The sequence below is a fragment of the Papilio polytes genome, unplaced genomic scaffold (genome assembly GCF_000836215.1).
Source record: "Papilio polytes unplaced genomic scaffold, Ppol_1.0 DF823835.1, whole genome shotgun sequence".
In the NCBI taxonomy this organism is placed as follows: domain Eukaryota; kingdom Metazoa; phylum Arthropoda; class Insecta; order Lepidoptera; family Papilionidae; genus Papilio; species Papilio polytes.
Window position 1 is genome coordinate 1,986,929 of NW_013525369.1, and position 27,989 is coordinate 2,014,917.

The window sequence follows — 27,989 nt, forward strand, 5'->3', positions numbered from 1 at the left end:
AATTTCTTTTGTGTAAATAGGCACCTATGTTAATTAAGTAGACACTAACCTTAAATTTAATATTAGATTATAGGTTCCCTATTGAATAGAGACCGAGGGTGAAATTAAGTAAAGAGTTATACTGAAGCCAATTTACAAAATTTCACCCAAATTACTGGTAAAATACGTACTAAAGCAAGTAGTAATAAATATGAATAAAATGTATAAGTAAATGAAATAGCTTCGAGATGGTTAAAAACTACAATATACAATACGATAGCTGCAGTTTCGTCACTTACTCCACTATAAGTTTGAACACAGTCTTAGCACCATTTTCGTCATCACTTTATAACATTGGTTTATTTGTTTTAATACATTTTCCTCTGAAACAAATTTCTGTTTCATGTGATATCTCCGTTGACATTGATGTACTCACTATTTTTAGAGAATCCATAAATGAAGACATAGTAGTTGTTTCTATGTGGTTTTGCAAAGGCTCCGTAGAGTCACGTACAATATTATTTTTATTGGTTACATCTTGGTTTTTATCAATAGATTTATTATCAACATCTTCATTAGTTGTTACTGCAGTAAATTCTTCAGGTATATATGTTGTTTCCGTAGTTGTTTTTGTTTTAATCTGTTCAGATTGTTCTATTGTCGTTAAATTTAATGCGATATTGTCATCGATTAGAATTTCTTTCTTGGGTTTTTTATCGTCATCGTTCGGTGAAGTAACTCCGAATAAGTAATCCATGAAGCTAAAACCATCAGATCTGTCGGCAACAGAATGATCTTTTTTAGTTATAACAGGTTCAGTGACGGCACCGAAATATGTACTCGCTCCAAAAGTAGAATCAGGAGATCCGGTGCCCAAATCTAATTCACTGGGATAATTACTGTCATCAGATTCTTTTGTGGTATACGCGATTGTGGTTCTATGACGATCATTGTGTTGTTTATGTTGATTTGATTTAACTGTTGTTATTTTAGGTATTTCTATATCTGGAGTAATTTCCATGTCTTCGTTGTCAGTCTCGAAAAGTTCTTTGATGAATTGAAAGGTTGGTTTGTATGTGGTAACTGTGAGTTTGGATTTGTCAATTTTATCCGATTTTTCATGACCTGTTTTTGATAATTTCACAGGTTGTCCCAGTCGGTTGACCGCGTTCGAGTAATATTGAGATTCAGCCGCTTCGAATGACTCGGTGGTTGCTGGACGTACTTTCACCTTTTTCCAAAATCCACGGCGTCGTGTTTTCCGTTCATGCTCTTTCTGGAATAAAAAAAACATACGTTGAATTTTTAATATATTATTTAAACATACGTTAATTATAGTTATTAATTTAGGACAAACAGATCACCATTTTAGATATCGTTGGGAGTATTTAGGTTCTTAAAACAGAGGAGAAGCTAAGAACTTTAATTGGAATGACTATATATGAAAATACTAAAAAGCAGTTGTACATACCTCAGTTATTTGTTCAGCTTCTTCAGTGCCGGCCGTCGAAGTGACGATATCTTGCGATACCGTTGTAGGCGATATTATTTTTTCCGGCGGGATTTCCCCAATTTCTCCGCCTTTGTGCTTCATCACATTCTTTGTGTATTCGTCCTCGTCTTGTTCTTCTAAACTTTTCATTACTTCTTCGAGCATACTTTCAAATGTTGACATTGTATCGGTACCTTCTGTTTTTGTTAATCGGCTCTGTTCTACTAGTGCTTCTAGAGTTGGGGGAATGTCTGGAATCTTCTTATTAACTCTGTTGTTTGTCGCTGGAGTTACAGAGATGAGAACATTGTCATATTCATTTTTAGCTGTGATTATGTCGAGCTCAGGACCTTCCGGCTGTTGGTCTACTGCTGGTACTTTTACTTCATCTATTACATCGTTTGGATTATAAGGTTTGAATGAATTAGTAGAAATTTTTGGTGACCATCGATTAGAATCTGGGACGGCGTACTTAGGTCTTTGTATCGAATAGTTCGGATCTTGATCTTCCTGTTCCTCGGGCTCATGGTTTCTGTTGAATCTATCAGAAAAGCGCGGCCTTTCGCTATATCTAACTGCCGGTGTGTCCCGCGTGGTCGTTGTTGTCACTTCAGCTTGTTCCTCCGGCTTCTCCGTCGGTTTTTCTGTTGGACGTCTTCCCCTGAATCTATTTCTAGTTTCATAAGATTTTTTACTCGTTGAAGTCTCAGTGGATGACACTGTATATGTTGGTCGTCTACGACGGTATAGACCTCTTTTAGTTGTTTCTTGTGTTAATGCAGTTGTGGCAGACGGTTCAGTAGTAGGTTCAGGCTTATAAACGGGATGTCTGTAGTCTTGAACCTCTGGACGTGAATGGACTTGCTTCGTTTTTAAATCAGCTTCTATTTCGTCGATACGCATCGTAGTTCTGCGTTTATCGAATGTGGGTCGGTATGTTATTGCCTGCCCTGGCCTTCTTCTATCTACTCTAACTCTCGATGACTCAGTGGAACTTTGATGGTATTGCCTAATGACTCCCGGACGCACTCGGACTCTATTATATGATGGAGTAGTTTGAATAACGTTTTCCTCTTGCTCTTGTTGTTGATTTTCACCTTCACTTTGAACATAATCGTTTTCAACATTCTGTTGCGTTGTAGTTTCTTCTACCTCTTCTTTTATTGAATCATATTTGTAAGTTGGCGAATAATGATTCTCATTTAATTGTGTCGCTAGTTCAGTAGCAGCAGGCACAGTTGTCTCTTCTACTGCTGTTGGTTGTATGGGAGTTGTTTGTTTGCTGTATGTATCATCGTCTTTTGATTCTTCCTGTGTAGCATAAGTATTGTCAGGTGCAGGACTAGTTCCCGATTGATAAACATTTTCTTCGTTTCTTATCGACAATACATTTGCTGCTGAGTAATCTTTGGAGTACTCGTTTAAGTTTTCTGTATTTTCTGTATTAAAGGAATGTTCGGTTACAGTAACTTTATCATTGCTGTATGCGTTCTCTGTATCTTCTGAATATCTTGTGCTCGCGGAAGAAACCTTGAATGTTGGCTCAGTGATCGCGTCAATATCAGCTGTGCTGGCCCTTTCCATAAGTGTTACAGGATAGTTTTGATGTAAAACATCTCTTTGATATGCCAGATCGTTTTCTTTGCTGCTTTGTTTCGATCGTTTTCCAGGAATGTCATCAGCACCAGATGGTCTATAATGAACTCGTCCTCTTGTCCTTGTTCTTGTGTATTTTGTAGTAGTTTCAGTTGCTTCAGTTGGTTTCTTGACGGTTTTCTCTGTGGTTATCTTGTTCGGTTCATATCTAGTCCTGCTCGGCAGAGGCCTTCTCTCTCTGAGCGGTCTTCGAGTGATGGTTTGTTTAGTTGTATACTCTCCGGTATCGGCTTTGGTTGTAGGATACCGCGGACGGCCTCTGGTCCTCAAAGGTGGTCTTCGTGTTGTTGTTGTTGTGGTAGTGGTAGTAGAACTTTGAGTTGATTGTTCATATTCACCTGCACCGAAACTATTGTCGTATTTACTGTAGTCGAATGGTGCATTTGTTATGGGAATATGATTCTCAGTTGATTCAGGTGGGTTATCGTATGCTGGAGGGTTTGCGGGACTTAAAACTGATTCAGTTGGTGTTTGTTCATTGACGATCCTAGGCGGTGTGAGATCGCTGCTCGGCTTAAAACTATCCTCTTGAATTACAGGATTATTTGTTTGACTATAATAAGTCTGTTTATTTGTTTGGGGGTTTGTATCATGAGTGGGATATCTTGAACTTTGTACTTCAGACTCGTAATGTACTTCTGGTGTATAACCCTGTTGGTAATTTGGTGATCCTTGTATTAGTGATTGTGTTCTTTCTGTTTCTTGAGAATTAGTAATTGGGCTCGGTGAGGATACATTTACTTGAGGTTGCGCTTGTGAGTTGGGAGCTTGTCCGGGGGTAGCATAATTTTCTTTGTATTCGTCGAAAAAGTTTTGATAATCTATCGGAGTACTGAAATGGAACGCGTGGTTTATAGAGTAAGGATTATGGGTTTCCAACAGCTGACTGGGGTATGTTGAAGGCTTTGGAGTTGTTGTGGTGGTAGTTGTTGTTGTTGTTGTTGACGTCGTTGTTGTTGTAGGTTTTTGTGTAGGAATCGTACGCGGTGTCGAACTCTGATATGTTGGATAGTTTTGAACTACCTCTGGTGATTGTAGATTTGGTGCTGATGGGAAACTGACGTAATTATTTGCATTGTATTGACTTCCAATGTTGCTTAGGAAATAAGAATTGGCTTTCGATACAGTCTCGGGTTCTTTCCTCGTTCCTTGGTGGTCAAAAGAATAATAATTCGGTTCATAATTCGAAGGTATTTTTGGTTTTGGAGGTGCAGTTGTATAATAATTGGTAGATTTCTGTGGTTCTATATTTTGTGCTTGTTTCGTTGGGAATTGATTATACGTGTAAAAACTGGGAGGGGAATCGGATAATGTCGTAGCATGAATTTGAGGCGGCGCCTCTTTGTTAATTTGCGAATTAATTACTACAGAACCCACGTGCGGTGAAGGGAAAGGAATTTTCGCAAATCCTTGGGGCGTTTTGTAGCTTAGTGGCGCTACGAAGAAAGGTAACTGTCGCAGTTTCTTTTCAATGTTTTCAATGTTAGACAAATATGGCAAGTCGAATTTTACATAGTTTTCTGGTGGTGTTAAGGAGGAGGGGCCGATGAATACTTTCGGAGCAGTTTGAGGGTTAACAGCGTCCAGAACAGCTATAGTGTTTGCGTTTTTCAAAGAGTACAAAACATCTCCGACTTTGACTTGATGATCCTTTCTTGCTTCTTGTGTTAAAAATATCGCTAGTGGAGGTTGGTGTGGCTTCAGTTTTTTTGGTTTTGGAGTAGATGACGGCAAGGTGGGGAACGGCGTAGACAATGTTGTAAACTTAGGTGTTTGGTCAATAGTATTCGTCTTTGCGTTATAAGTGGAGAATATTTCTTGACTTGGGTTTAAATTGGCCACATTTTTTATTTTTTGCTTTTGGTAATGTGCAGATGGTTTGTTGACAAGAGGTGAATTCACAGGAATTTGTTTATGTATTTGCGGAGGAATTGGTGGAAACTGTTTTTGAATTTGACTGTACAGATCAGAGTTTATAACTTGAGGGGTAGCGATTGGAGTTCTATAGTTAAATTGTCCAGAATTGAGCGACTCCAGCGGAACGTAGAGCAACTGAACTTCCTCTCGCTCGACTTTAGGTTTGTTTGGTGGAACAGTTTCTGTCTTCACACCGTCATATTTCAATTTTTGTAGCGACTGTGGTCTCTTCGTGTTGAAATCATTGCTGACATTTTGTATACGGTATCCGTCGAAGTATTTGGGTATTTCAGGCTTTATGGGGGATTGAGTGATGAAAGGTTGTACTTGAGGTCTTATAGGTTGGCTTATTTGTGGGGCAGTCTCAAACTTTATTTGTGGGTTATGCGAGATTTGTTGTGGCTTCATATTCAACTGGGGAATGGTTTCAAAGGTTAGCGGCTGAGAAACGAATCCTTGGTTCAACGGGAAATTTGGTTGTGATAATCCGAAACGAATGCTTTGTCCAAATCCTTGGTCTGTTAAATAGTTCTGTGGGGCTGAAGGTACTGCAGGTAGGGACTGTAAATACAGTTGTCTATTGGTCGGGCTGTTTAGGAACATTCTGGAAGGGAATGCATCCTGGTTGAATCCGCTTGACCTTGTGTACGAGGGGAAGGGTTCTGCGAGTATACGAGGTTCTGCGACTGGTTGCTTCTTTGTCTGTGTGATTTCTCTCTCTACAGGGCCGGGCAGCGGCACCCAGTCACTGATGTCTGCGGTATACGTGCTGATCTGCCGCGACCACCTCGTCTGCTCCTTGTCGGCGCGCGTCGCAGCGACCGCCACCAGCAGACTCAATATCCTAAGCACGGTGTGGCGCGCCATCTGGAAGTTAAGTGCGATAGTTTTATAAACATTTCCTAGAACGTCATTCTTTATTTTAAAGTAGTACATTTTATTAAAATAAAGGTAAAATGGATATAAGGTATAGTTTTAATTTAAATTTGTTCAACAATATTCATTTAGATTGTATCGTGTTATATCGGCCGACTAAAATAATTTATCAAGAAACGTGTTTTGAAGGAAAACCAGGCTATTCCACTGGTATTGCTCAAAGATCTAGTCGCTAACTAAACTGAAACTAAATGAAATGATGTAATATAACTCAAATCTTGGTATAGCTTTGTAATACTCAAATTTAAAGGGCTAATATTAAAAGCCGAATGATAAGCCACACAACCTCCTCCTTTTGGAAATCGACTAAGATCGACCTTCAGGTTTCAAAATATCTTTACACCTAAATACTGTACAGTTAAAACTAAAGGTGTGTAGCTTGACAATGTAAGTTTAATCGCGTTACAAGTGAATATTGAAGATGTTACGTAAACGTTACATATTCGTTGTGTCCGCGTGTTTGTATGTTACGTGTGACGTCGCGCAGTGTGAGCCCGCCCTTATTATTTAACGAGCATGACTATTACCCCAGTTTGTCCAACCATTATTATATTATGTAAGTGTAGATGTGAAAAAAATTGAATAACTTCGAATGTTCCTAGAAGTAATGAATTATCAAACACATGTATTTACTAGAAATTGTAAATATCTGCGCTTCATGGTACAAAATAAAACGTCAGGGCATCAACTTCCGCAGTCATTTCGTAAACGTCCATCAATCTTCAAGCGTAGTATAGACGCAATAATATTCCATCTACGATAATAACCGCAGCTTTTCCTTTCCAAGTGAAAACATCAGACTCCTTAAGCCCCGCTTTCACTGCGCCTGCGCCGGATCAATCAATACGTATGGAAAAATTACTGTAATTAAGTGTTGCATGTATCTGTGTTTGTAGATTGTAGTTTTTTCACACAAACCAACTTGTAAATGAAAATTGTGAAAGTCCTATTTTTTGCAATACACTTGTCATTATTCTAAAAAAATAAGTTAAAACCAACAAAATAAAACAATTTCATCTTTCAAATTCATTTACTTATCATATCACTGGCGAAGAATTATATAAAAAAAGCATTGCTGTCCCTTTCACTCTCCTTAACATAGATAGAGACGACATGTTTTTAAACAAGTACAGACATTAACTTAATCACGAGCACAATACGGTACCTTTAGCGTCTCTTAAGTTGGGGAAGTTATTTATTAATGCTCTAAGTTCCTCCGGCTTAGGTACTTCTTTAGCTAACACATACGCTCTTGCACCTCCTTGCACATATTGCAGTAAAGAATCACCTCCTCCTTTCTGAAGTATCGTTCTCGATCTGTTTGATGGTGTGCACGAGCATTTATTGGCCAGCGTCGATTCCAAATCCTCGACATTATCAACGAAATCAACTAACAAATTAAATTCCATATTCTGACTCGATTTCACTCTCTCGTGTATTAATATTTCCTTTTTCGGTTGGTTTTCACAGTGGCAATTTATATTAGCATTTTCTGGTGGTTTTGAGAAAACAACTTCTGTGCATGGGATTGGTTGCGTCGCTTCTGGTGATGTGTACACGACTTTATACGTCCCGTATAATAATTCCCCTGAATCGATATCTTTCGCCTGACAAATAATTGCCATACACACGAATGTTAACAATTTCAACATGATTCAAGCGTTGTATTACGATTGTATGGAGTGAGACGTTACATCGTATTTATACAGACGAATCATCTTATTATTGACTTCCGAAACAAAAGGTCATAGTAAACTAGTGATAATGATAACTATAAAAAAAATGTGAATTTTGTATTGAGCAATGACTATGTTTTGGTAGCTCAAGTTTAAACAGTTGACATATCGGCGAAGAAATTGAAATATATGTGTGAAGTCAACCCCCAATGCAGGTTAACTATGGTCTTGTCACCCCTTACTTACCGGCTTCGAGCCCCTTAGTGGGATGAATGACCCTGTCAAAATTTGCATTGCAAGATGGGTTAGAATGTCTGTGTTTATTTCTTTATGTACTTTTTCTTGTCCCTAGTTTTAATTGTTAGTCTAGTTTATTTTTATTGTTTACGTTTTATTTTAAATGCATGTAGGTTGCAATGTGTTTTGAGCGGATTAAACGTTTTTTTTTTTATATTTTGTATTGTGCATCAAGTTTTTCTACAGTGGAAACGCACAGTTAGATAACGCACAACAAAAGTTCATTTTACTGATAAACGTTTATCTAACGTATGAGTTTTGTCACGTCTCTCTGATAAAAATGTTTATATGACCCAAAGGTGCGTTTGTATTATCTATTGATTTTTAATTCTTATAACACTAGTTTTTATTCGCAGTCTCGCTCGCATCTGACTGAATTTATTTATTTTTATTATTATATAACTAAAGAAAGAATTATTTATATCAGATCTATCGGTGAACTTTACGGCCAGTAGGGGGCGCTCCAAAAATCTAATAAAAATTTAGTCGACGTTACGGATACTATCTCTCCACTTTTTACACACTCTGTACTCAAACTGCAATTTGTTTTAATTAATACGTGCTTTGTTATGAGATTTTATTGCCGGGATGCTTATATTGATATATTGTTGTCTTATGATTCGCATAATTTGGTCATCTGCTTGCAGTTTTCTTCGCAGTGCGGAAGTGAGCGTCCATTGCATTTCTCTTCACTGCACATAAATGACATTGTTTCTTAGAAAAATCAGTCATGTGGAACAATTGTAACTATTGTATCGCATCTCAACACTAGATGGCGCTGTACTGCGGTCAACGACCGTCAGCCGCTGCGTTTACGCAAACTCGTGCGTTTGCAATTAAATCAAATCACAAGAGATTGGACATAAATCCGTGCAGTAATTGCAGTGCATTGCGTATTATTTATTATCAAACACGTATATTTCTAGTTATGTGGTAAAATGTAACCAATTAATAACTTTACTAGTAAAATTATATTTAATTGGTGATGTGTAATTACTTTACCTCAGTGTGGGTTTAACGAAAATAGGCATGAAATCAAAAGTGCCGCAGGAGAAATTAATTATCATTAGTTTGGGGGGCATCAGAAGCCTTTAAAATAGATAACATTTTTAAAAACAATTTAAGCACGCTCAAATCGCAACATCCGCGGTGTCGCGTCGCTGATTATATCGGACGCGTTGCGTGGAATGGAACGCGCTTCGCACTCGCACCCGCACGCCCTCTTTCTACATTGCGTTCCCTTTTACGTAATACGCGACAAATTATAGTTTGCATACTGTTCTGATCACTACACGAAGGAACTGAAAGGCATGGTTTATTTATCAGCCGTTACACATAAGGCTCCCTCTATCCCTTTATAGTAATCAACACAATAGAACATAGGATTAATCTTTGGAATATATGATTTTAGCGCCATCTCTTGAAGCTAACAAACATTATTTTTGACGGAGTCTTTTCATTCAAGAAGAGAACAAGTTCCAACGAGATGTATGAAAATCATTCGTTACAACACTTTAGTCCATTTATATATGCTATCCGAAGAACAATTAAAACGATCGTAGCGTCCGCAGGAACTTAAGCAAGCCTCACAATGAACACTGACACAGCTTTACATTTGAAGTACTAACAATGACCTGAAAACGAATACAGATAATCTATCAAACGTCTTTGTTACTTTAAAAACTTACATCGAATTTAACTAAATCTTATCTTACTAACATTATAAATGTGAAAGTTTACATAGATTGATGGATGTTTGTTAGACTTTGTAGCCCAAACAGCTGAACGGATTGCGATGAAGTTTGGTTTGGTAGAGTAGATAGTCTGGAAGAATACATTAGCTACTCATTTTTTTTTGATTCCACTGGAACAGAGTCGCGGGTGAAAGCTAGTTAGATAAACTATTAAAAACGTTGTAAATTGCTCATATTTTTTTATACAATACTTCATTTGTATATGTTTGTTGGCAGTGGATACTGAAGATAAACGATGTTAATTAGAGAGTTTGTTTACTGTGTACGATGTTTTGGTCCATTGTGTGGTCGGAAGTGCGAGCTAGAGTGACCGCAACTCGACTCTCTGTTGATGCTTCAATGGATGGGGTACAATGCTCTTGAATCGTTACTACAATTGCATTGTTTTGATCCTTCAGTTCATTCAGTATTCACGTATTGATATCAATTGTCTGAGGGAATTTTGATTGGTGTAAAATATTACATAATATTGTGTAAGTAACCATAGAGATTGAAATAGTTACAGGGACAAACAAGTAGTGAGAGAAACTTCTAGTTGTATCAAACTTAACAACTGCAATAGAACCGAACAGAGATAAAACCAGCTAATATATAGGAAGAAAGAGGTCGTTTAATAAACTAAGAGCGCACACCTTTGACTATACTTTCGGTGCGATTGTCGATTGTTTCGCAGCCAATTCAACTGTTTAGTTGCACCTCCATATAACCTCATAGGAATCGAAGCGCGACTAAACAGTTGTGCGACAGTTTAGTCAAAGTTGTGCGCGCGTTTAATTATAACGACAGCTGTCAAATACTGTCTTTTGTACTGTCTCTATTTATGAAACTAGACTATGCACATGTGTTAAAGTAAGCTAGCTTGACTTTGAAATAATTTTGGCTAAGCTATACATTTAAATGTCAGTAGAGCAATATTAATATCAGATGTACACAGAATGTCAACTGTTTGATAGATGTCTCTGATGGCAATGACAAGCTGTTTGCTTGTCGTTGAATGTCATTTGTCTGATTTAAATTACCACACACACAAACAAAACATCTCTCCTCTAACACTTCACTTTACGATAAGACTTTAGAATCAAGTCTACGAGTGTATAACAATCCAGCTTCATAACGCTTGATACGCTTCAGTGATGAGGAATGCTGTCCACTCCGGTTTACTATTCGGAGCAGAACACGCTCCTAAATCAATTGTTTTATAAATAACAAAGATGCGTGCTGGCATGCATTTAGATAGAACTTGTTGGAGGTTTTAGCCATTATCTAATCATTAGTTTTACATTATACAATTTCTTTTAATTAGTTAGCACGAGCAGTCACCTGTATTCGCCGGAACAGCGAAGCGACTACAGTCAATATACATTTATAGTTCAGATGCGTGACATCTTTAATCGACGGAGTACAAGACGCACAGAAACAGAACGTCCCCTCTTCTGCCAAAACCACATCTCTTTCCCATAATTTTATTATCAGAAGAAGGTGGGTATAAAAAGAAGACTAAAACTAAGTCTCCGTTACGCAAAGTATTAACTCATACAATCTCTACAAAATTTCTAATGATAAAAGGAAATTGCCAAAAATGCTTTGAACAGTGTTAGAAATTGTTTGTTCTTTATTTAAAAAGTTTAGGTCTTGATTTCAATGTGTTTACTGAAAACAAAAGACAAGAGCTATTGTGGCTTAACTGAGCGGCAATCGGCTCAGCTCTCCATAAGGAAGACATTGTAAATGTGTTCCGCAATTTGATATGATTTAGCGATTAAATTGTAGTTTTACTTGAACAAGAGACAAGGGAAAATAGTAATTATGTCTATCAACACATAATGTGATATTAGATTTGTAGTAGATAACCGCTTTATACAACTTTACAATAAAATTGGACCTATTTTATTTTAACCTATGAAGTGGATGTTTCAATGTTCTTTGTAGTAACGGAATAGACGTTATACAATTTACTAGTTTCCGAAATTTTTAACTTGTCTGGCCAGATTAAAAATTGGCGACATTCACAATCGATCTGTTGCATGTCCATTTGTTAATTTGAGTGTAAACATCAAATTATTAAAGTCAACTAGAATATTCTATGCGAGAATTCTCACGACTACGCAACCAAAGTTGGGGCAAGCGATAGAAATGTGTAAGAAAAAAGTTAAACGACAGGAAGAGTGACCGATCTAGTTTGAAAAAAATCCGGCCGATGGCGGTACTAAACCGGTTCGGTCCGGTTCCAGCCGGATACCTTCGATTATTGACGCTGTAATAGTTTTATGGCATCCCTCGATATCACTGATTTATAGCTGTCTTGCGATAGAAATTAAAATTCGATTTTCGGGACAAACAAAATTCTTTAAAATCATTCTAACTCCCTCTAATCTTTTTTCTTTTTAGACTTTCCGTCTTCTCAGTTGTGACACCCTTGATAATGTCACCTTTAATACAATTTATCTGTTCTTAGGCAGGTGTACTTCGCCAAATACTTGTTTAAAAATCTCTTTGTCAGCAGTACTTCCCATAACATATTCAGCGAAGGGATACAAAAAGTTATCCGAGCACGCCGCGCCGCACCGGAGGCGCTGTATAAATTCACTTTTCACCGCCGAAGCGTTCACTTTCGCCCAAACTGGTCGAACCGAATAAAGCCTTTAAATTGCAGGTTTTTGTACGCAAACTGACCGCAATCGAGATACGTAAGATATTATTGAATTATAAAGGACTTTGTTTTTGGTTTTAAATTCTTTAATATTAATTACCTCTTTAAAATATTTCACGACTTTTGAGTTTAATGAATAAAAAAATAATCTCGTCTTTCAGCTAAGCCTTTTATTAGTAAAAAATGTTATCACGAACTCGTAGTGTATTTACTAACATTGAAAAATCATAAATAAACCAACGACCCATCACAATAGCCGAAGCCTCTTACTAGCGGTCAGTGACCCCGTGAGATGACTAATGACCTCTAGCGGTCAAGTCTCGTATCTTGACCGATGTTTTCATCTAATTACAAGTCACGAGCGCTTATGTCGTATTTAAGTATATTAAGTTGAGTAAAAGTTAGTGGCATCAGATATATAGAGCTGTTACTTTTAGCTTAAAGATTAAAACGACGATGTAACTACGATTTTACACGTGTTATTTCAGTGATGTGTTTTATTGCCTTCATCTTAACTACTTCATAAGCAAAGTGAAAGTTTAAACAAATTCTATAGAAAGTTGATTTTTGTTTTGTTTACACTTTAATAAAATCATTACGTGAACAATCAATGTCTACGGCCGGCTGCCGGCTGCCGTCTGCCGTCTGCCGGCACAACAAAATACCTTAAAAACTTCGCAAGCGATACAAATTATTACGAATGGTATTTTGTAACCGAATTTTCAAGAAGACGAAGTATCAAATAAAGCTTCATCGTTACTTCACTATCCGTTCCTACTAAGGGTTCGGAACATTGTCAACCATGCTGGCACACTGCATGTTGATTAACTCATATCTTTGATCTTCTGCACAGATATGTGAAAGTATTACGATGTTTCCTTGATCATAAGAACGTTGGATAAATGTTCGTATGATATTTGAAACCACGTTGGTACATGACGGGATTCGAACCTATGACCTGCAATACAAGTCAAGTGATCCCTGAGCCACCGACGTTCGGAAAGTAATAAAGATATATAAGATTCGTAATAAATGCCTAAAAAACTAATCAACTAAAGGTAACTAAAAATAATAATAAAAATAGTTGTACCTGGCAAGTTCTAAGTATTCATAATACAATTACAAATGAGTATAATTATAGTAATCAGTGTAATTCTCGGATGTTTGCCAGTTTTCCTCGGATGTGAGATCTCTCTTCACACGTGCCAACACATCGCCCACCCATCCTGACAGCTTTCTAAGGGATGTCAGATTCCGTTGCATATTGTATTATTCATTTATAGAATATTGAATGGATTGCGTGAAAGGTGACATGATCAAGAAGGAAGTGATTGCTTAGATGACGGATGATAGAGTGCTTTGGAGGACGAAAACCTGGTGCACCAATCCTACGGGAGTAGGATGAGGTAGAGGAGATTATGACGATGGCCTGAGTTACTTCTCCACACATAAGCAACCTTTGAGTAGTGATAATAAGATGAGCCGTTACAAACTGAACGATCGAGGATTTGCACTGCAGTTTCTTAAATTGTATAGATAACTTTTAAATGGACACAGCACGAGGTCTATTATTGAAAAGGTCAACATTCTGAACACGTTCTATGCCAGGTGTTGTCTAACAATCTATTGTAACTACGATTATACATAATAGTTAACAATAATACTTATTTATTGACATACGTTCTCATGGGCTTACGACCTTTAGCGCGCGCACACTGACTAAACTATCACAGAACTGTTTCGTCTCACTTTAATTCCTTTGAGCTTAAATGAAGGTGCGCACACTACTCGATGTTTAGTTGTGTTACTACACAGTTGAATTAGCTGCGAAACAATCGAGAATCGCACAACAGTCAAGTGTGCGCCCGCTCTTAATATTTTTTCAAAGATGACGCTAAAAGAACTATAGAGTACGCACACATACGATGAGGGCGTTAACTGGATCCTTTTGAGACAAATTTTCTTATCAATGGTTTATTCAGACGACACCTGTAGAGGATTTTGACATCGTATTGTTATTAATGTTTTAGATAACAAGCCACGTGTTTTAATGATGTAGTTTCGGCTCTCTCTGTATCGATAGTGTCGGAGAAAGTGTGTCGGCGTCTGTGTCGGTGTGTCGGCTTGTCGGTGCGGCGTGTCGGCGTGTCGGGGCGTTGGCGTGCCGTGTCGGACATCTAGTGACGTAACTTTGCGAGGATCACGCATGGTTTTGGACTACTTGAGGTTAATCACGTAGTTAAAAGATAACTGATGCTCAAAGGTTTTGGAATTTACTGTCACTGTGTTTGCAGATAGTTTTTAAAATTATGGAACTTATAAAAAGTTTAATCTAAATAGTAACTAATATTAATTTAATGAACAATAAAATATCACATGATTTTTAAAGCAAAATCACTTATTATAAGTTGTGTTGGATATGAAACGCTGGGGGTGGTTGTTACTTAGTCTTTGCCAATATACTTACTGAACTTAACAACTGTTAAGTTGTTAAGTCCAGTAAAGTTAGAATACTTATGACTAACATGTGTACTATGTCACTATATCTCATGCAATGACTAAGTTTAACTTGATCTAAAAAAGCTCGTTAAGTTATCTCAGCACTAAATAGGGTCTGTATGCTTACATAAAGGTTATATAAAGTTTTAATTAGCACTGAGTCACGAAATGAATAAATACGAAGTTGTTACCTTGTTGATTATTGTAAACAGTCATATGCTGTACATAACTGTAAACGAACATTAAAATATTACTAATAGTAAATCGTTTTACGGAGTAACCTCCGTAAAACGATTTAGGACGTAGGATAACTCCTACTCTAATAAGGTGGTTGAAGGGTTGCATCTTCCAGATTAATCTGCCATCATCTCAGTCATCACTCCATTCTTGATTTCACCTTTCATGCAATCCATTCATCTCTCTAAGCCTATCGACATATTAATGATAGCTAATAAGTCGTCCTATGTGGTACATAAGCAGCAAGAAAGTTCCCATTACCAAGGTTATTAACTTGACTTGAAAAAGCCGTCAATGAAAGTGTTTTACAATACATTGACCTTTTAACAGCCGATCGCATGCACAAAAAGATGTTATAACCCGCAATGTATAATTATATTTTATTAAACGATAAAATCTTATAACTGTAGATTATACTTTAAGATATATTTTCTGCATACTATTAGTAGTTAATTAACTAATTATTTAATAATAATTTTATTCAATACATTGTATATAACAATAGTAAGGTCTCGGTGGGGGCTACATTCAATCACGTCTTTATATCAAATATTTTGCACACGTTACTCAATCCCGTGGGAACACATTATAGAATCAATACATTGTACTATCAGCAAGAAAATCACATCAATTTGCATTGTAAGAAACCTTTCGCTTTGTAACAATGGTACAGTTTAGCATAGCGTAGGTCAGTTTGCGCTGGCCTTGGAGCGTACAGTGTGTATTATTAACCACACAGAGAAGGGAACTGTGTTCTAGTACTACTTATTAAAGTAAATTATTTACACTTAACTATATAAAAGTTAGAAATGACAGCAAATAATAATAATAAACTTTCATTTAAGCTTCTTGCATTGATATCTTTTTGACCGACTTCCCAAAAGAAGGAGGTACTCAATTCGTCTGTATGTTTTTTTTATGTTTGTCACGGCATAACTCCGTCTCTAGTGGTCCGATTTTGATATTCTTTTTTTATCCGAAAGGTAATGCTTGCAGGTGGGTCCTATTTCTTTGTTTGATTTTTGGAGTCAAAGACTACGACGTAGTTAAATAGTTTTCTATGAAACGGTAATTTATAGCATCTAACCTATGTTTGCAAAATTGAATAGAATAATTAATAGATTAATACTAGAAGATTTTACAAATAGACAAATCAATGTTATCATTTAATTTACGTTTAAGAATCCGGTTGCGGTAACTATTGTCGGAATTTACTTTACCGCTCTAATAAATTCGTCTCAATATAACTAAGCGGCAAGACGCCGTGGTTTTGTCAGCCTCAGAGAGTCGTCACACTTTCTGCACAAAACACATTTCCGTTTCCCATGACAGAGCCAAATCAAGTCTCATTAACAATTGATTTATAGAATTAGTTATGAAAGTATTTTAATGTTGTACTTCCTTTAAATATATGTGCACACGCACTTTCAATTTAAGTAATTGGATTTAATTGATGTAGTAATTACAATAAGATCAATAATTTATTTAAATTAAATTAGTATATCAACTTCGAAAGTGATCTAACAAAATTTCTCCTATATTGAGAACATAGAAGTACACATAGAAACTTCCAATAAAATGCCTAATATTTAAGTTGTATATCTTATCTTGCTTACTATATAATAAATGCGAAAGTTTAGATGGATGGATGTTTGTTAGCGTTTGTAGCCTAAACGGCTGAACGGATTTCCATGAAATTTGGCACAGGTTTAGAGCATAGCCTGGAAGAACACATAGGCTACGTTTTATCCCGGGATAAGTCACGGTTCCCGTGGGATTCATTAATTTAGTTTTTTGATGTTTACTCGATCATTCTGCAACGGTTCAACATATCTTATTGAAATTTGGCACAGATGTAAAACAAAGTCTGGAGTATACATGGGATAAGCTTTATCCCCGAGGTGTCCTGTTCCCGAGGGATACGTAGCTTTTTGTTATTTATATAGTTCGTATGTTTTCTAAAACCACGCGGACGAAGTCGCGGGCAACAGCTCGTATGTACATACATTGTAACTTAAATCAATTGACTAACGTATCATCAATCTTAGATGAAAGGAGGAACATTAACGAAGCAGAACCAATAACTATAATAAACTGTATGACTACGTTCCATCCTCCTCCCTCCCTCCCCCCGCGCCGCTCCGCGCTACAAAACAACATCAAACTTAAAAAATCTCTAGAATATACCACGACCTACAAAATCATACGTATGTAACAAATTGCGAGTTAAAAAGTGATTTAAAACTGAGCTACAATTGTATTTCTGATATATGACTTAGGGAGTTCGCCAGTCTCCGCGATAAAGTGGGTCCAGATTTAAACTCAACAAAATGAAGAGGAATTCAATCACAACTGAGAGCTGATGTAATTAATTACAATTATTAAATCACACTTTAAAATAATTTAAAGCCTTAAAGTATTTGGACTATGGTCAAGATGGAATCGATATTACGTACTCTTATAGAAAACATATTCACATATAAGGAAATTATACTAATGTTCTGTCAGTTGGTCTATAATCATATTAAAAATTAATAAAAGAAAAAAGTGAAAATAATATCGATCGTGTTTCCAAAAAAATCACTTTCTATTTTCTCCGTTAATTTAAACTTGACCAGTTCTGTGCAGTCTGTGGGTCATCGAGGCGGCCATATTTCACGGCCACAGCTTTCTTATAAGAAATTATAAAATATATTATGATAATTCATTTCCTGTTTACTATATTAGTTTTCTTTTGAAGTTTTAAAGCTTTTAGCGCGAAAGTGAATATTTAGTTTAAAAGCGGATATTGCTCGCTATTTGAAATACTTTTATTAAATTATGATTATTTAACACCATTACAGATTAATTTAATTTCGATAATAATTATATTAATAGCTTTAATAATTGGTATTTTTACCTTAATTAAAATAATTAAGAAATGTCATCATTTAATACTATTTAAATTATCGTCTATTAAATTCGTTTTATTTTCCATTTAAAAAAAATCAATTCAAATGTATCGTGCTAGTAACACTCAGGAATAAACAGATAATTTTAATAAGGTCTGCTTTGTTTATCCAAAAATCGATTAACGCACTTTCACTAGTTGTAAGTAAACGTTGTAACTTAAGTTGTGTAACTTAACGCACTTAACGCGGCCTCGGTCGTGTGCCTTCAAACATTAAAGGACTCGCTTAGAATGCGGAGTGCGTTATATTACGTTGATTGTAGAGACTTATAACAGACAAATAAGGAGGAATTTCCTTTTATAGTACACTTACTATAAATAAAACCGCCATTTTAAATATGATATCGTAGGCTTTTACAGGTGAAATGCCTTTGTAAATAAAAAATATTGGTTTTAAATTTTATGTTGTTATATGAGAGAAAATCAAGAGATGTTTTGACTGATTGTTAGCTAGTAATAGCCAAAGTTAATAATTCTGTATGTTAGTAAAAGACATTTCTAAAGAGAAGATCAATTTCAAATAGGTAATTCACATGATTTGAAATCCATGGCCGTGTTAGAACTCACGCACTCTCTCGCAACAACACCATGACCGCAAAACTATTGTTACTAATCCGTAATTGCCGGTGTGCGATGACCTTAAAACAAACCTTGCTGGTGGGCGGAGCTTTAATATTAATTGTCTATAAATGTCAAGTTCCCATTACCGATATATGCAATTAGCGATCACAATGTTCATGGTACATTTGTATTTAAATTACTTAATTAAAAACTTACTGGATATTTGTAAATCAGTCGTAAACAATTTGGTATGATATAAGACAGTGTTACAGTCTTATTAGTGACATAACTTGAGTCAGACTTGAATCCTGAGTCCGGCCCACAAACCGCATTGTCACTTATTACTGACAATTCCTATTCGTACTGGCGAGCTGACAACGTCATTTGCCCTCATACTGCAGTGCGTGCGGAATTATAAGTAAATTACAATTTTGTATTGTCAGAGCGCGCGCACACCTTTGACTAAACTATTCTATCGCACAACTATTTAGTCGTTCTTTGATTCCTATAAACTTATGTGGAGGTGCGCGCACTACTCGATGTTGTGCATCTAAACAGTTGAATTGGCTGGGAAACAATCGACAATCGCTCAACAGTTGCCCTACAAGTATACGTAAACATCAGTTTTCACGGAATAAATGTATGGTATCATTTTAAAATGGAATTAATAGTTTCATTCTACTATTCATATATAAACATTAAAGAAAATTAAACCAAAATGTGAAAAAATGTAACACAATTTCATGTATTCAAAATAGTAATGTTTAATAGTATCAAAAACTAAGTTAATTAACCAGAAAAATGTAACATTTATACTTAAGAAATAACACCAAAGTATGCATTGTTCGTAACTTGATTCATTAAGATAATAAACGCTTACAACTTCTTATTTGTAACTTACGAGTAACACGTAAAATGTGCCATTGTTTTTCTCTGTGTGAATTTTGTATACAACTGCAAAAATTCAAATTATTTAAAATGAAAAAATTGTCTGTTTATAAAGACTTAGTTTCACACTAAAAAAAGAGGATTACTTATTCAGAATTTTCTAGTATTTAAGCAATTCCCAAAAGCTCCAGGTTTGTGGTTTAAGATAGTCAAAGAAGAAAAAGATCAAGTAATTGGGTTCTTTCTTAAACATTGGGCTATTAGCATTGCAATATGCGATATTCAGAAACAGAAACCAAAAACATCTGATTGCAATTAAGCGAGTAAAGTTTAATTTTAATATCATGAAGGTGACGTAACTCTGTAGTTAAGCTTAGCGCTATGTTACACAACTAAATATGTTTTTTACGTTAATTCGAAATATTAAACACTTTTGGCTTTATCTTAAGCAATTTATATGTAATGCGTGAAAAGAGAAATTCGGAATTAATTTATATTTATAACACCGATCAATTTATTCCAATATTAATAAATACATTCGCAAAAGTGGATTAAATATTGCTTCCTACTTTTAGAAAATAAACTGCAATCGTAATTATTTTGTTAACACGATGCAAAAAATTATAATAAAATAAAGAAACACAGTTATAATTGTGAAAACATCACTTAGCTCAGTACTTTAAGTTGTAGAAACTAAGTTGTAGTTAGAAATCTAAGAGACACATTTATTATCTGCATTTCTACGTAAGCGAAAATGAGAGATTTTGCAGCGTTGTGGCTTGTACGTTTATTTTATAGTAGACAAGGTGACAGTGTGTTTTAAACTAACTATTGTAATAGTTACCTGAAAAAATTGTGATAAAGCCTTATGTATAAACATAGATTTCAATAAGAATATCTATAAACTAGGTAGAGTCATTACAAATGTTTTCAAAATATTCACTTTAGTTAAATCTGTTTCTATACTAATATTATAAAGAGGAACGATTTGTATTTTTGCACTTTGGTTTGTAATGAAATAACTCAAAAATCGTTGTGTCGATTTCAAAATATCTTGCACCATTATAAAGCTACAAAACCACTGTTTTATACTATTTTTTTATGTCCACGCGGACGCAGTAAACAGCAACAGCTATTATTTTGTATCCTATCTTCGTATACATCTATGTACGTTACATAAGATTTTGTCGTAGGCGTTACAAGTGAGGCCTACGCTCGTACCGACGTTTACGTGGGCCCAAGGAGAACTGCTCTAACTACTGATTGTATGTAACTGATGTAAGTCATAACTTACTGCTTGCTGGAGCTAAGGTAATCAAATCGTGTAATACTTAAACATTACAAAATACTTAAACAATTTCAATAAACTTAGATTAAAAAGTGTCAATCAAAAAACATTAATTTGCTATTTCAATTCGAGAGACCATTTTTAAGAATAATAAACAAGTGAAGTTAATATCCGTTAATATTTATAATAATCCCTTATTTTTTTGTCGCATTCTTAACTTGCATAATACTTCATTGTGTTAAATAACATTCCAATGTTTTCAGAATAATTGCATACATTTAAGTAAAGATAAAACTTTCTTATGAAATTAAACTAATTAGTACATAGTTAATTTAAGTTATGTACATGATATAACTAACTTGTAACATGTTGATTACGAAATTATGTAGAGTAACCGGATTTTGTACATTAGGGCAATGCTTCTAAATATAGTCACATATGTACATACGTAGTTTTTTCTGGTATGATTTCGCTGATTACTTAACAGTTTTTTTTCGAGTTTGAATACTTTATAGAACTAGTTAGAATGGGGACGATTTGTTTAACATTAACTATATTAGTACATGTTTTATGTACTAAAAGACACTGAACTAGTTTTAATATAGTAACAGAAATGTTACTCTTTTTAATGTTTTAGTACATTGTAGAAAACAAAAGAAATATTTTAAACATTGTCTTCCACTTTTGTACATACAATAATGTAATTTGATGAAAAATAATGAAAATTACATCCCACGTGTAAAAGAAAGATATATCTTTCCGCAATATAATAAGGGTTTTAATATTAACTACGAGTATGTCGGTCGGACTATGCATATAATTATGCAATGGAAGCCTATCGTAATATTTCTTTAAAGTTATATAGGTTAGTTTTAATTGTCGTAAATGTTAAAAGTATATCTATTTTAAACTAGCTCTTACTAGCGACTTTGTCGACGTGAAATTAAGAAAAATATAGCCTATGTTATTCAGCGATAACGTAGCTTTTGATGGTGAATTTTTGGAATCTGCCCTTGTACATTATTTAGTTATTGTAATAAATACGAAAATCTAAACATATTTTCCTCTTTATAATATTATCATAAATATAAAGAATAGATATAGAGTGGTCAGCGCGTCGTCCGGCAAGTGTTGCGGCGTCAGTTCCCACCGGAATGTCGTAGGCTGTTTCACTTTCGCCGGCCGCGAGCCGCGAGCCACTTTCATCCGGCCTTCTCCGTACACACTAATTCATTGTGTCACGGCTATTCGGTACTCTTATGTAACTTTACGTTACTCTTTTATGTTAACTATAAAATGTTTCACATGTTCTCATATCCGCGCTTTTATGTTCATTGTTATTGTCGAAATGATACAAGATATGAGTATTCATGTTTTGAATGCTAAATTATAATGTTTTTCGTCATTTTTTGTGAAAGATAATCTAGCTGTTGCCCGTAATTTACGAAGTTACTATCTATGTATTTAGTTACTTCTTTCCTAGGATCTTATGTCAAAAGTGTAACAACCCTTATTAGAACGTATATGTTTCTGGATAAAATGTAGCGTATATTTTTTCTCAATGTTTTCTATTCGACTCGATACGATTTGTTGTGCATTTACTCAGTTATAAATCCTTTAAAATTAGTAGTATTGGGCTGGGTTCTAACTAGCAGAAAAAATATTTATTGGCATGCTTTGTATGAGATTCAATGTCGGAAGTTTCCTCTATTATAAGAAATAAATACCTCCTGTTGTTAGATTTCCCAAATTAATTGAACGTTCCGATGAAATCTGTTGTAAATAGAAAGATGGTAGCGTTAACGGGAAAATAATAATTATGGCAAATATCTGAGTTAATTTGAGATAAATATTTAAATCGAATCGTAATTTTGTTGATTGCAGAAATCCTTGTAATAATACTTTACTGGCAATTAGTGTAATATTGCTCCAGTGACATTTAAGAGTAATTTATTTTTAATAATCAATCCGTATTTTATTTAATTTTATTAATGTCATGCTTTTATAGGGCAATTATGATATAGATATGACCGTAATCTGTTTTTTTTAGTTTTTAGCACTTTAATTACCACTTATTCATTTTTAGTTTGGTAAAATTTCAATAAACTGTAATTTCAATAAAATATTAATCGTTCTCTCAGTGCAATTCTGTCGGATATTCAGATATCGAAGTTATTATTATATCCTGTAGTTCAGGATATAACAAATTGCTTTACTATTTGAAAAGGTCAGTTAATTTTATTAATAACTGTTTTCCTGTATTCTAAATATTTTAAATTACAACACTTACAAACTTCGGAAATTATTTGCTTAAAAAATATTATAGTGATGTTTAAAAAAATTTATCTGACGATATACGAATCAATCGTAGTACGATTTTCTTCTGTTTGAAATGTTTTGAAGTTGTCATAGTTTTTTTCATATGTAAGAACTTAATTTACCATTCATACTAATTTACAATACACAATGTGCACTTTAGAGACATACTTATAGAAAATATTGATATATGAAATGTTAAAAACCGCAACAATAGCATCGTAGGATTCGATCCCGCTGCGAGACGCGAGAGAAATCCGAGCTCCAGATGTGGAGCGGAGCGCGGCAGGCGGAACCACGCGCTGTGCCACTGCCCATTGTTATACGACACGACAACACACATACGTTACGTTATAATTAATTATTAACATGTTGTAATTAATTCATCTCGAAATTAATGTCGGTCCCTAGTGTAAGTTAGTGATAAAATAATAATTTTGAATGTGTCGGTAAATCGATTAAAAAAGCAGGTCATTTGTTTTATCCAAGTATTACTTACTATGATACAGTAACTAACTACTAAACAGATCGACAACCGTTCGGAATTTTTATAATAAAATATATGAAAGGTTAGATCTATTGTTCTATGTCCATCGTGATGGAATTGATAAATATCCATCACATCTAACTCCTAGATATCTACAACTATAAGCAAAGACGTAACGGAGTAGCGAATGAAAACAGTCGTCCCAGTGCGCCACAAAGCAGGTGTAGCGGAGAGCGCGAGCACGCCACCGAGCATTGACACCGCGACCACCGTCCGTCACGTACACGATACGACACCGACACGTAACGACACTAACTCGACATCGTCACGTAATATATTCATGTCTCCTAAAGATTTGCTTTGATATGCTTAGCAAACAGTCTAGGACGGGATTTGACTAAATTGACAAATTTACATTTGACTAAATAAACGGCGAAACTTTTATAATTTTATTATAGTTATACTGTTAATATATCTATTAAAATATAATCCATTTATTCAATAGTAGCTATAATTAGAAAAACTCTTAAGTCTTTTATGTATATTTTGCATGTATAATGTTTGTAATATTTGCACAAATAAATTTACATAATATTACGACACTATTCCTTGAGCACACAAATCCTGCATTTCACCGTCAATATTACGAGACGTCAATTGACACTGGCTTTATGTTTATTATCATTTATCAAATGGTTCCGGATTTCTCTGCGACACTCTAATCAGTTGACAACTTTCTTCATCTCAGTGAAAGTGGTCAGCGGTCAGCGGCGACTGCGGTGGTCCGAGTGGTCAGCGTGGTCAGCGTAGTTACCGTGGTCAATGTGGTCGGTGGTCGATAATGACTAACCGGTCTGATGTAGTAGAGATCGATGTTTTATGACTAACTTTGAACTTTAACTTTTAGTATATTATTGTGTTTTATTACAGGATGTCAGAGTGAAAAGTGTTCGTAAATCATTGTTACGAAATGTCTGGATGATTCTTACTTACTTTTTCTTATTTTTCACATTAAAGAATAAAACATGGAATTTCTTTACGTAGTAGTTATACGAAATTTCGTTGACAAATCCGAAATTTAGTTTAATTAAAATGGGAATAAGAAAACCGATCTTAGATCAGTTTATCCGATTGATATCCGATCTTTAGTTTTAAATAACATTTTATTGTTGGCAAGCAATGTAAAGATTTTAGTTAAGTGTTGTATTAAAACACAGAATATATCGTCAGTAAGTCATTGTAAGATAACTTGAAGTGATCGTAAATCAAGTATGTATAAGTTTCACAACAACGTGCGGCATTAGCTTACATAGAAGCGACTTTCCATTCATTAATCCGGCGACAGTGTGCAATAATTTACACAATGTCGCCGGCAAACTGCACAATAAATATCTAACAAATAACTAAGATTGAATACAACTTCTAAATCAAATATTACACATCCTGTATGATGCGAAAATTTTTGACTACATACAGGGTGTGTTACATTTGACTTAGAAATTGTATTCAATCATAGTTTAGCTTAATTAAAATAGAGACTCTTATCTAATGAAAGTAAAAATTTAAAAATCTTTACTCTATCAGCGAACAAACATTCTATGTTACCGTTAATAATGTTACATATCATTTTCTATTTCAGGTTCAATTATCGCGTACACTGTTTCTATAAGAATATTTAACTACTCTACAAATAAATGTAATCTTACTTTTTACTAATTTTATAAATGCGAAAGTTTAGCGGGATGGATGTTTGTTAGAGTTTGTACCCTAAACTTGCTGAACGGATCTCGATAAAATTTGGTATAGATACAGCGGATAGACTGCAAGAACATATAGGCTTTTTACTATTTATTTTTAATTCCACGCGGACGGAGTCGCGGACGAAAACTTATACTAAAATAATGAAATTAAATGTATGCAATGCATATTTCGACCTTGACTTGAACTTGGTAAGAGTTTTAACGACCGAGACATTTGGCGTACTGCCATCTTGTATAAGATAAACACTATACGGTAACAAAACAACTGTTTTGATTCTCTACTCAAGTTCAATGCAGTTATGTCACCGTTAAATTGTCAACATTGTTAGATTGTAAACAATAGTTCTGATGTTAAAATGAAAAATATTACAATTTTAATGTGGCATCTGTACCTCATTGACAGAACAATGTCTATTTTTCGAGTTCTAGAAAGTAAGATAAATTTACATTTCTTAGGCAAATAAAATCTCTTAATACATTAGTTGTACAAATAAGATATCATTTAACTAAATACGTACAGTAAAGCACACAAGTTTCTCGTCGCTTTTACCCCGAGGCTCCACTGACCTACAGAGATTATCGCCAAGTGAAAACATAGGGAGAGAAATTCGTCTTGTGGCTAAAGATTTCCACGCGGTGACAAATGACAATGATTGTGTTTTCTTGAAGACATAATATATTCCAGTGTCGATTGACGTTATAATGAAATCAACTAAAGAATCTTTTTTAAATTTTTTTTCAAGAAACGTAAGTTGCTCTTGAGCGGTACGTTCGATGGGTCCATCGACCCAACGGGAAACATTCTTATCACCTCTAGAACTAATACTGTTTGAATAAAAAGAGCTATTTTTTTATTATTAACGAAATGGCAAAGGCGCAAGTGGACACATGAATTCGCAGTAATAGCGAAGAGTCCGCTGGTGAGAAACAACCGGATTCGCAGATACCAACTTTATTAAACAGAGGAGACGCACCGAGAGAGGATATTTCCCCTTCCCATCATTTTCTCACAAGAAATGTTTTAATGACTAGTATCGGTAGTGGAATTTGATTGTGAGAAATTATAATTATAAAATATTTAAAAATGAAACACACGTGTTAATAGTTTACAATATAGCGGATTTCTAGTCAAAATATGTCATGATAATAGGTGATAGATATGAAAATATAAACAATAGAGAATCTATTATGTCTAAGAAGTGCAGCTTCTCAAAATATTACATAGATTGGTATTGTCTTTGGTGTTAAAACGTTCAACAAAGATTGTTTTATATAAACTGTATTTCAATATTTATTCTGTTTAAATAAAAATGTAGTTATCTTTATCATGTATCTATATAGAAGGGTATTCTGACTAATGTATCAAAATACACTCGAAACTACAGAACTTAAAGACTTTAAAATAGAGTTGTCTTTGCATAGAGTTGTCTGTTACTACTTAGACTAGCATAGAGATAGGATTTTAATAACTTCGTACCCTAAACGTCTAAGAGGGCCAAAAATCTGTACTGAGTAATGTTCCTTCGGCGGAATTGCTTACAGGAGTGGCTTTGAAATTTCAAGCTCTACGCGAACGAAGTTACGGACAGGCGCTATATTTGAAACGTTTGTTTAATAATAATAATAATAATTTATTTAACTCATGTAACAGAATATTACACATATGATATTTACAAGAACTATACATATTATATTACATAGACAGAAGAGAATTTTAGAAAAGAGAGTTTAAATTATCAGATAATTTTCCTATTAAATTTGTCTTCTGAAATTATAATAAATTCTTATAAATAATTAATAATTTTCAGTAATAAATTTATTAATTTTGTTTCGTCCATAAGGAACCTTTATGTTAAAATGTAGAACGCAACTAAGCTTTCAAGAAGTTAAAGCGAGCTTAATTTATTTCAAGGTATTAAATTGTGACAAGTTCATTCAAGACTTTTCTAAACACATTCCGTAAGCATATAAAATAATAAAAAAATTAAACCAAAAACAAACAAAAACTTACCTTTTTTGCGACCACTGTTATCACTAAAAAAAATCCTTTTTTTTTAACTTTCGTCCACACAAATAACGAACCCAAAAAATGTTAACCCTCTGCAGACTGAATCACATTTTCCTTTGTACAAAAATGGTTCATCGTTACACTATACGTATTTTCGGTTAACCTGAATTAACCTGGAGCTTAGAGGTTTAACCTTTGGGCACGTGTTACCCCGGGGAAAGACGCGTACTGACTGACTGTCGGGGTCCGGCTCTACATTCTCTGTCCGCGGCAGGTGGAGGTGTGCTCATATAAACATTTAGACACCTTGTCTGTCTGTAGCAATGATCAATCTGTTAGAGAAAATAGGTATTGATTTAGTAAAATATTTTGGTAACATGTAAAATTATGTATCTTTGTGATTTTCATGTTCATTACAAACTTTACATTACCACCTTTCAAATAGTGGGTCAAGTTTCAACTGTTAAGTATATTGGAACATGCTGTAATTTTTAATTAATTAGGAAACACCGAAAAATAAGTTAAACTTGCTAAGTAGGTTAACATCGAATTAAAAGACTTTTGTATAAGTATTTCTTTAGAGAATCTAAGTCGAAACTATCATTTTTGTTATATGTTACTAATATTGTACATTACTG

General features: G+C 34.7%; 2 protein-coding genes across 2 annotated transcripts in view; both read right to left on the reverse strand.

The window, feature by feature from the left end:
- LOC106103242 overlaps positions 1-27,610 on the reverse strand; it is a 27,805-nt gene extending 195 nt beyond the window's left edge. Inside the window, exons 1-3 of the mRNA XM_013282939.1 lie at positions 27,355-27,610; positions 1,451-5,911; positions 1-1,255 (exon numbers count right to left, since the gene is read on the reverse strand). The exon at positions 1-1,255 is cut by the window's left edge and continues 195 nt beyond it. Of these exons, the coding sequence (XP_013138393.1) occupies positions 326-1,255; positions 1,451-5,911 (5,391 nt within the window). The 5' untranslated portion in view covers positions 27,355-27,610 and the 3' untranslated portion in view covers positions 1-325. The remainder of the gene's footprint in view (positions 1,256-1,450; positions 5,912-27,354) is intronic.
- Positions 7,004-7,704, reverse strand: LOC106103243. The gene has a single exon (XM_013282940.1). The coding sequence runs from the start codon at positions 7,630-7,632 to the stop codon at positions 7,126-7,128; it is 507 nt and encodes a 168-aa protein (XP_013138394.1). The 5' UTR covers positions 7,633-7,704; the 3' UTR covers positions 7,004-7,125.
- Positions 27,611-27,989: the final 379 nt, after the last annotated feature.

Coding starts and splice junctions, on each gene's coding strand:
- LOC106103243 (XM_013282940.1), bottom strand. CDS start 7,632: ATGTTGAAATTGTTAACATTCGTGTGTATGGCAATTATTTGTCAGGCG.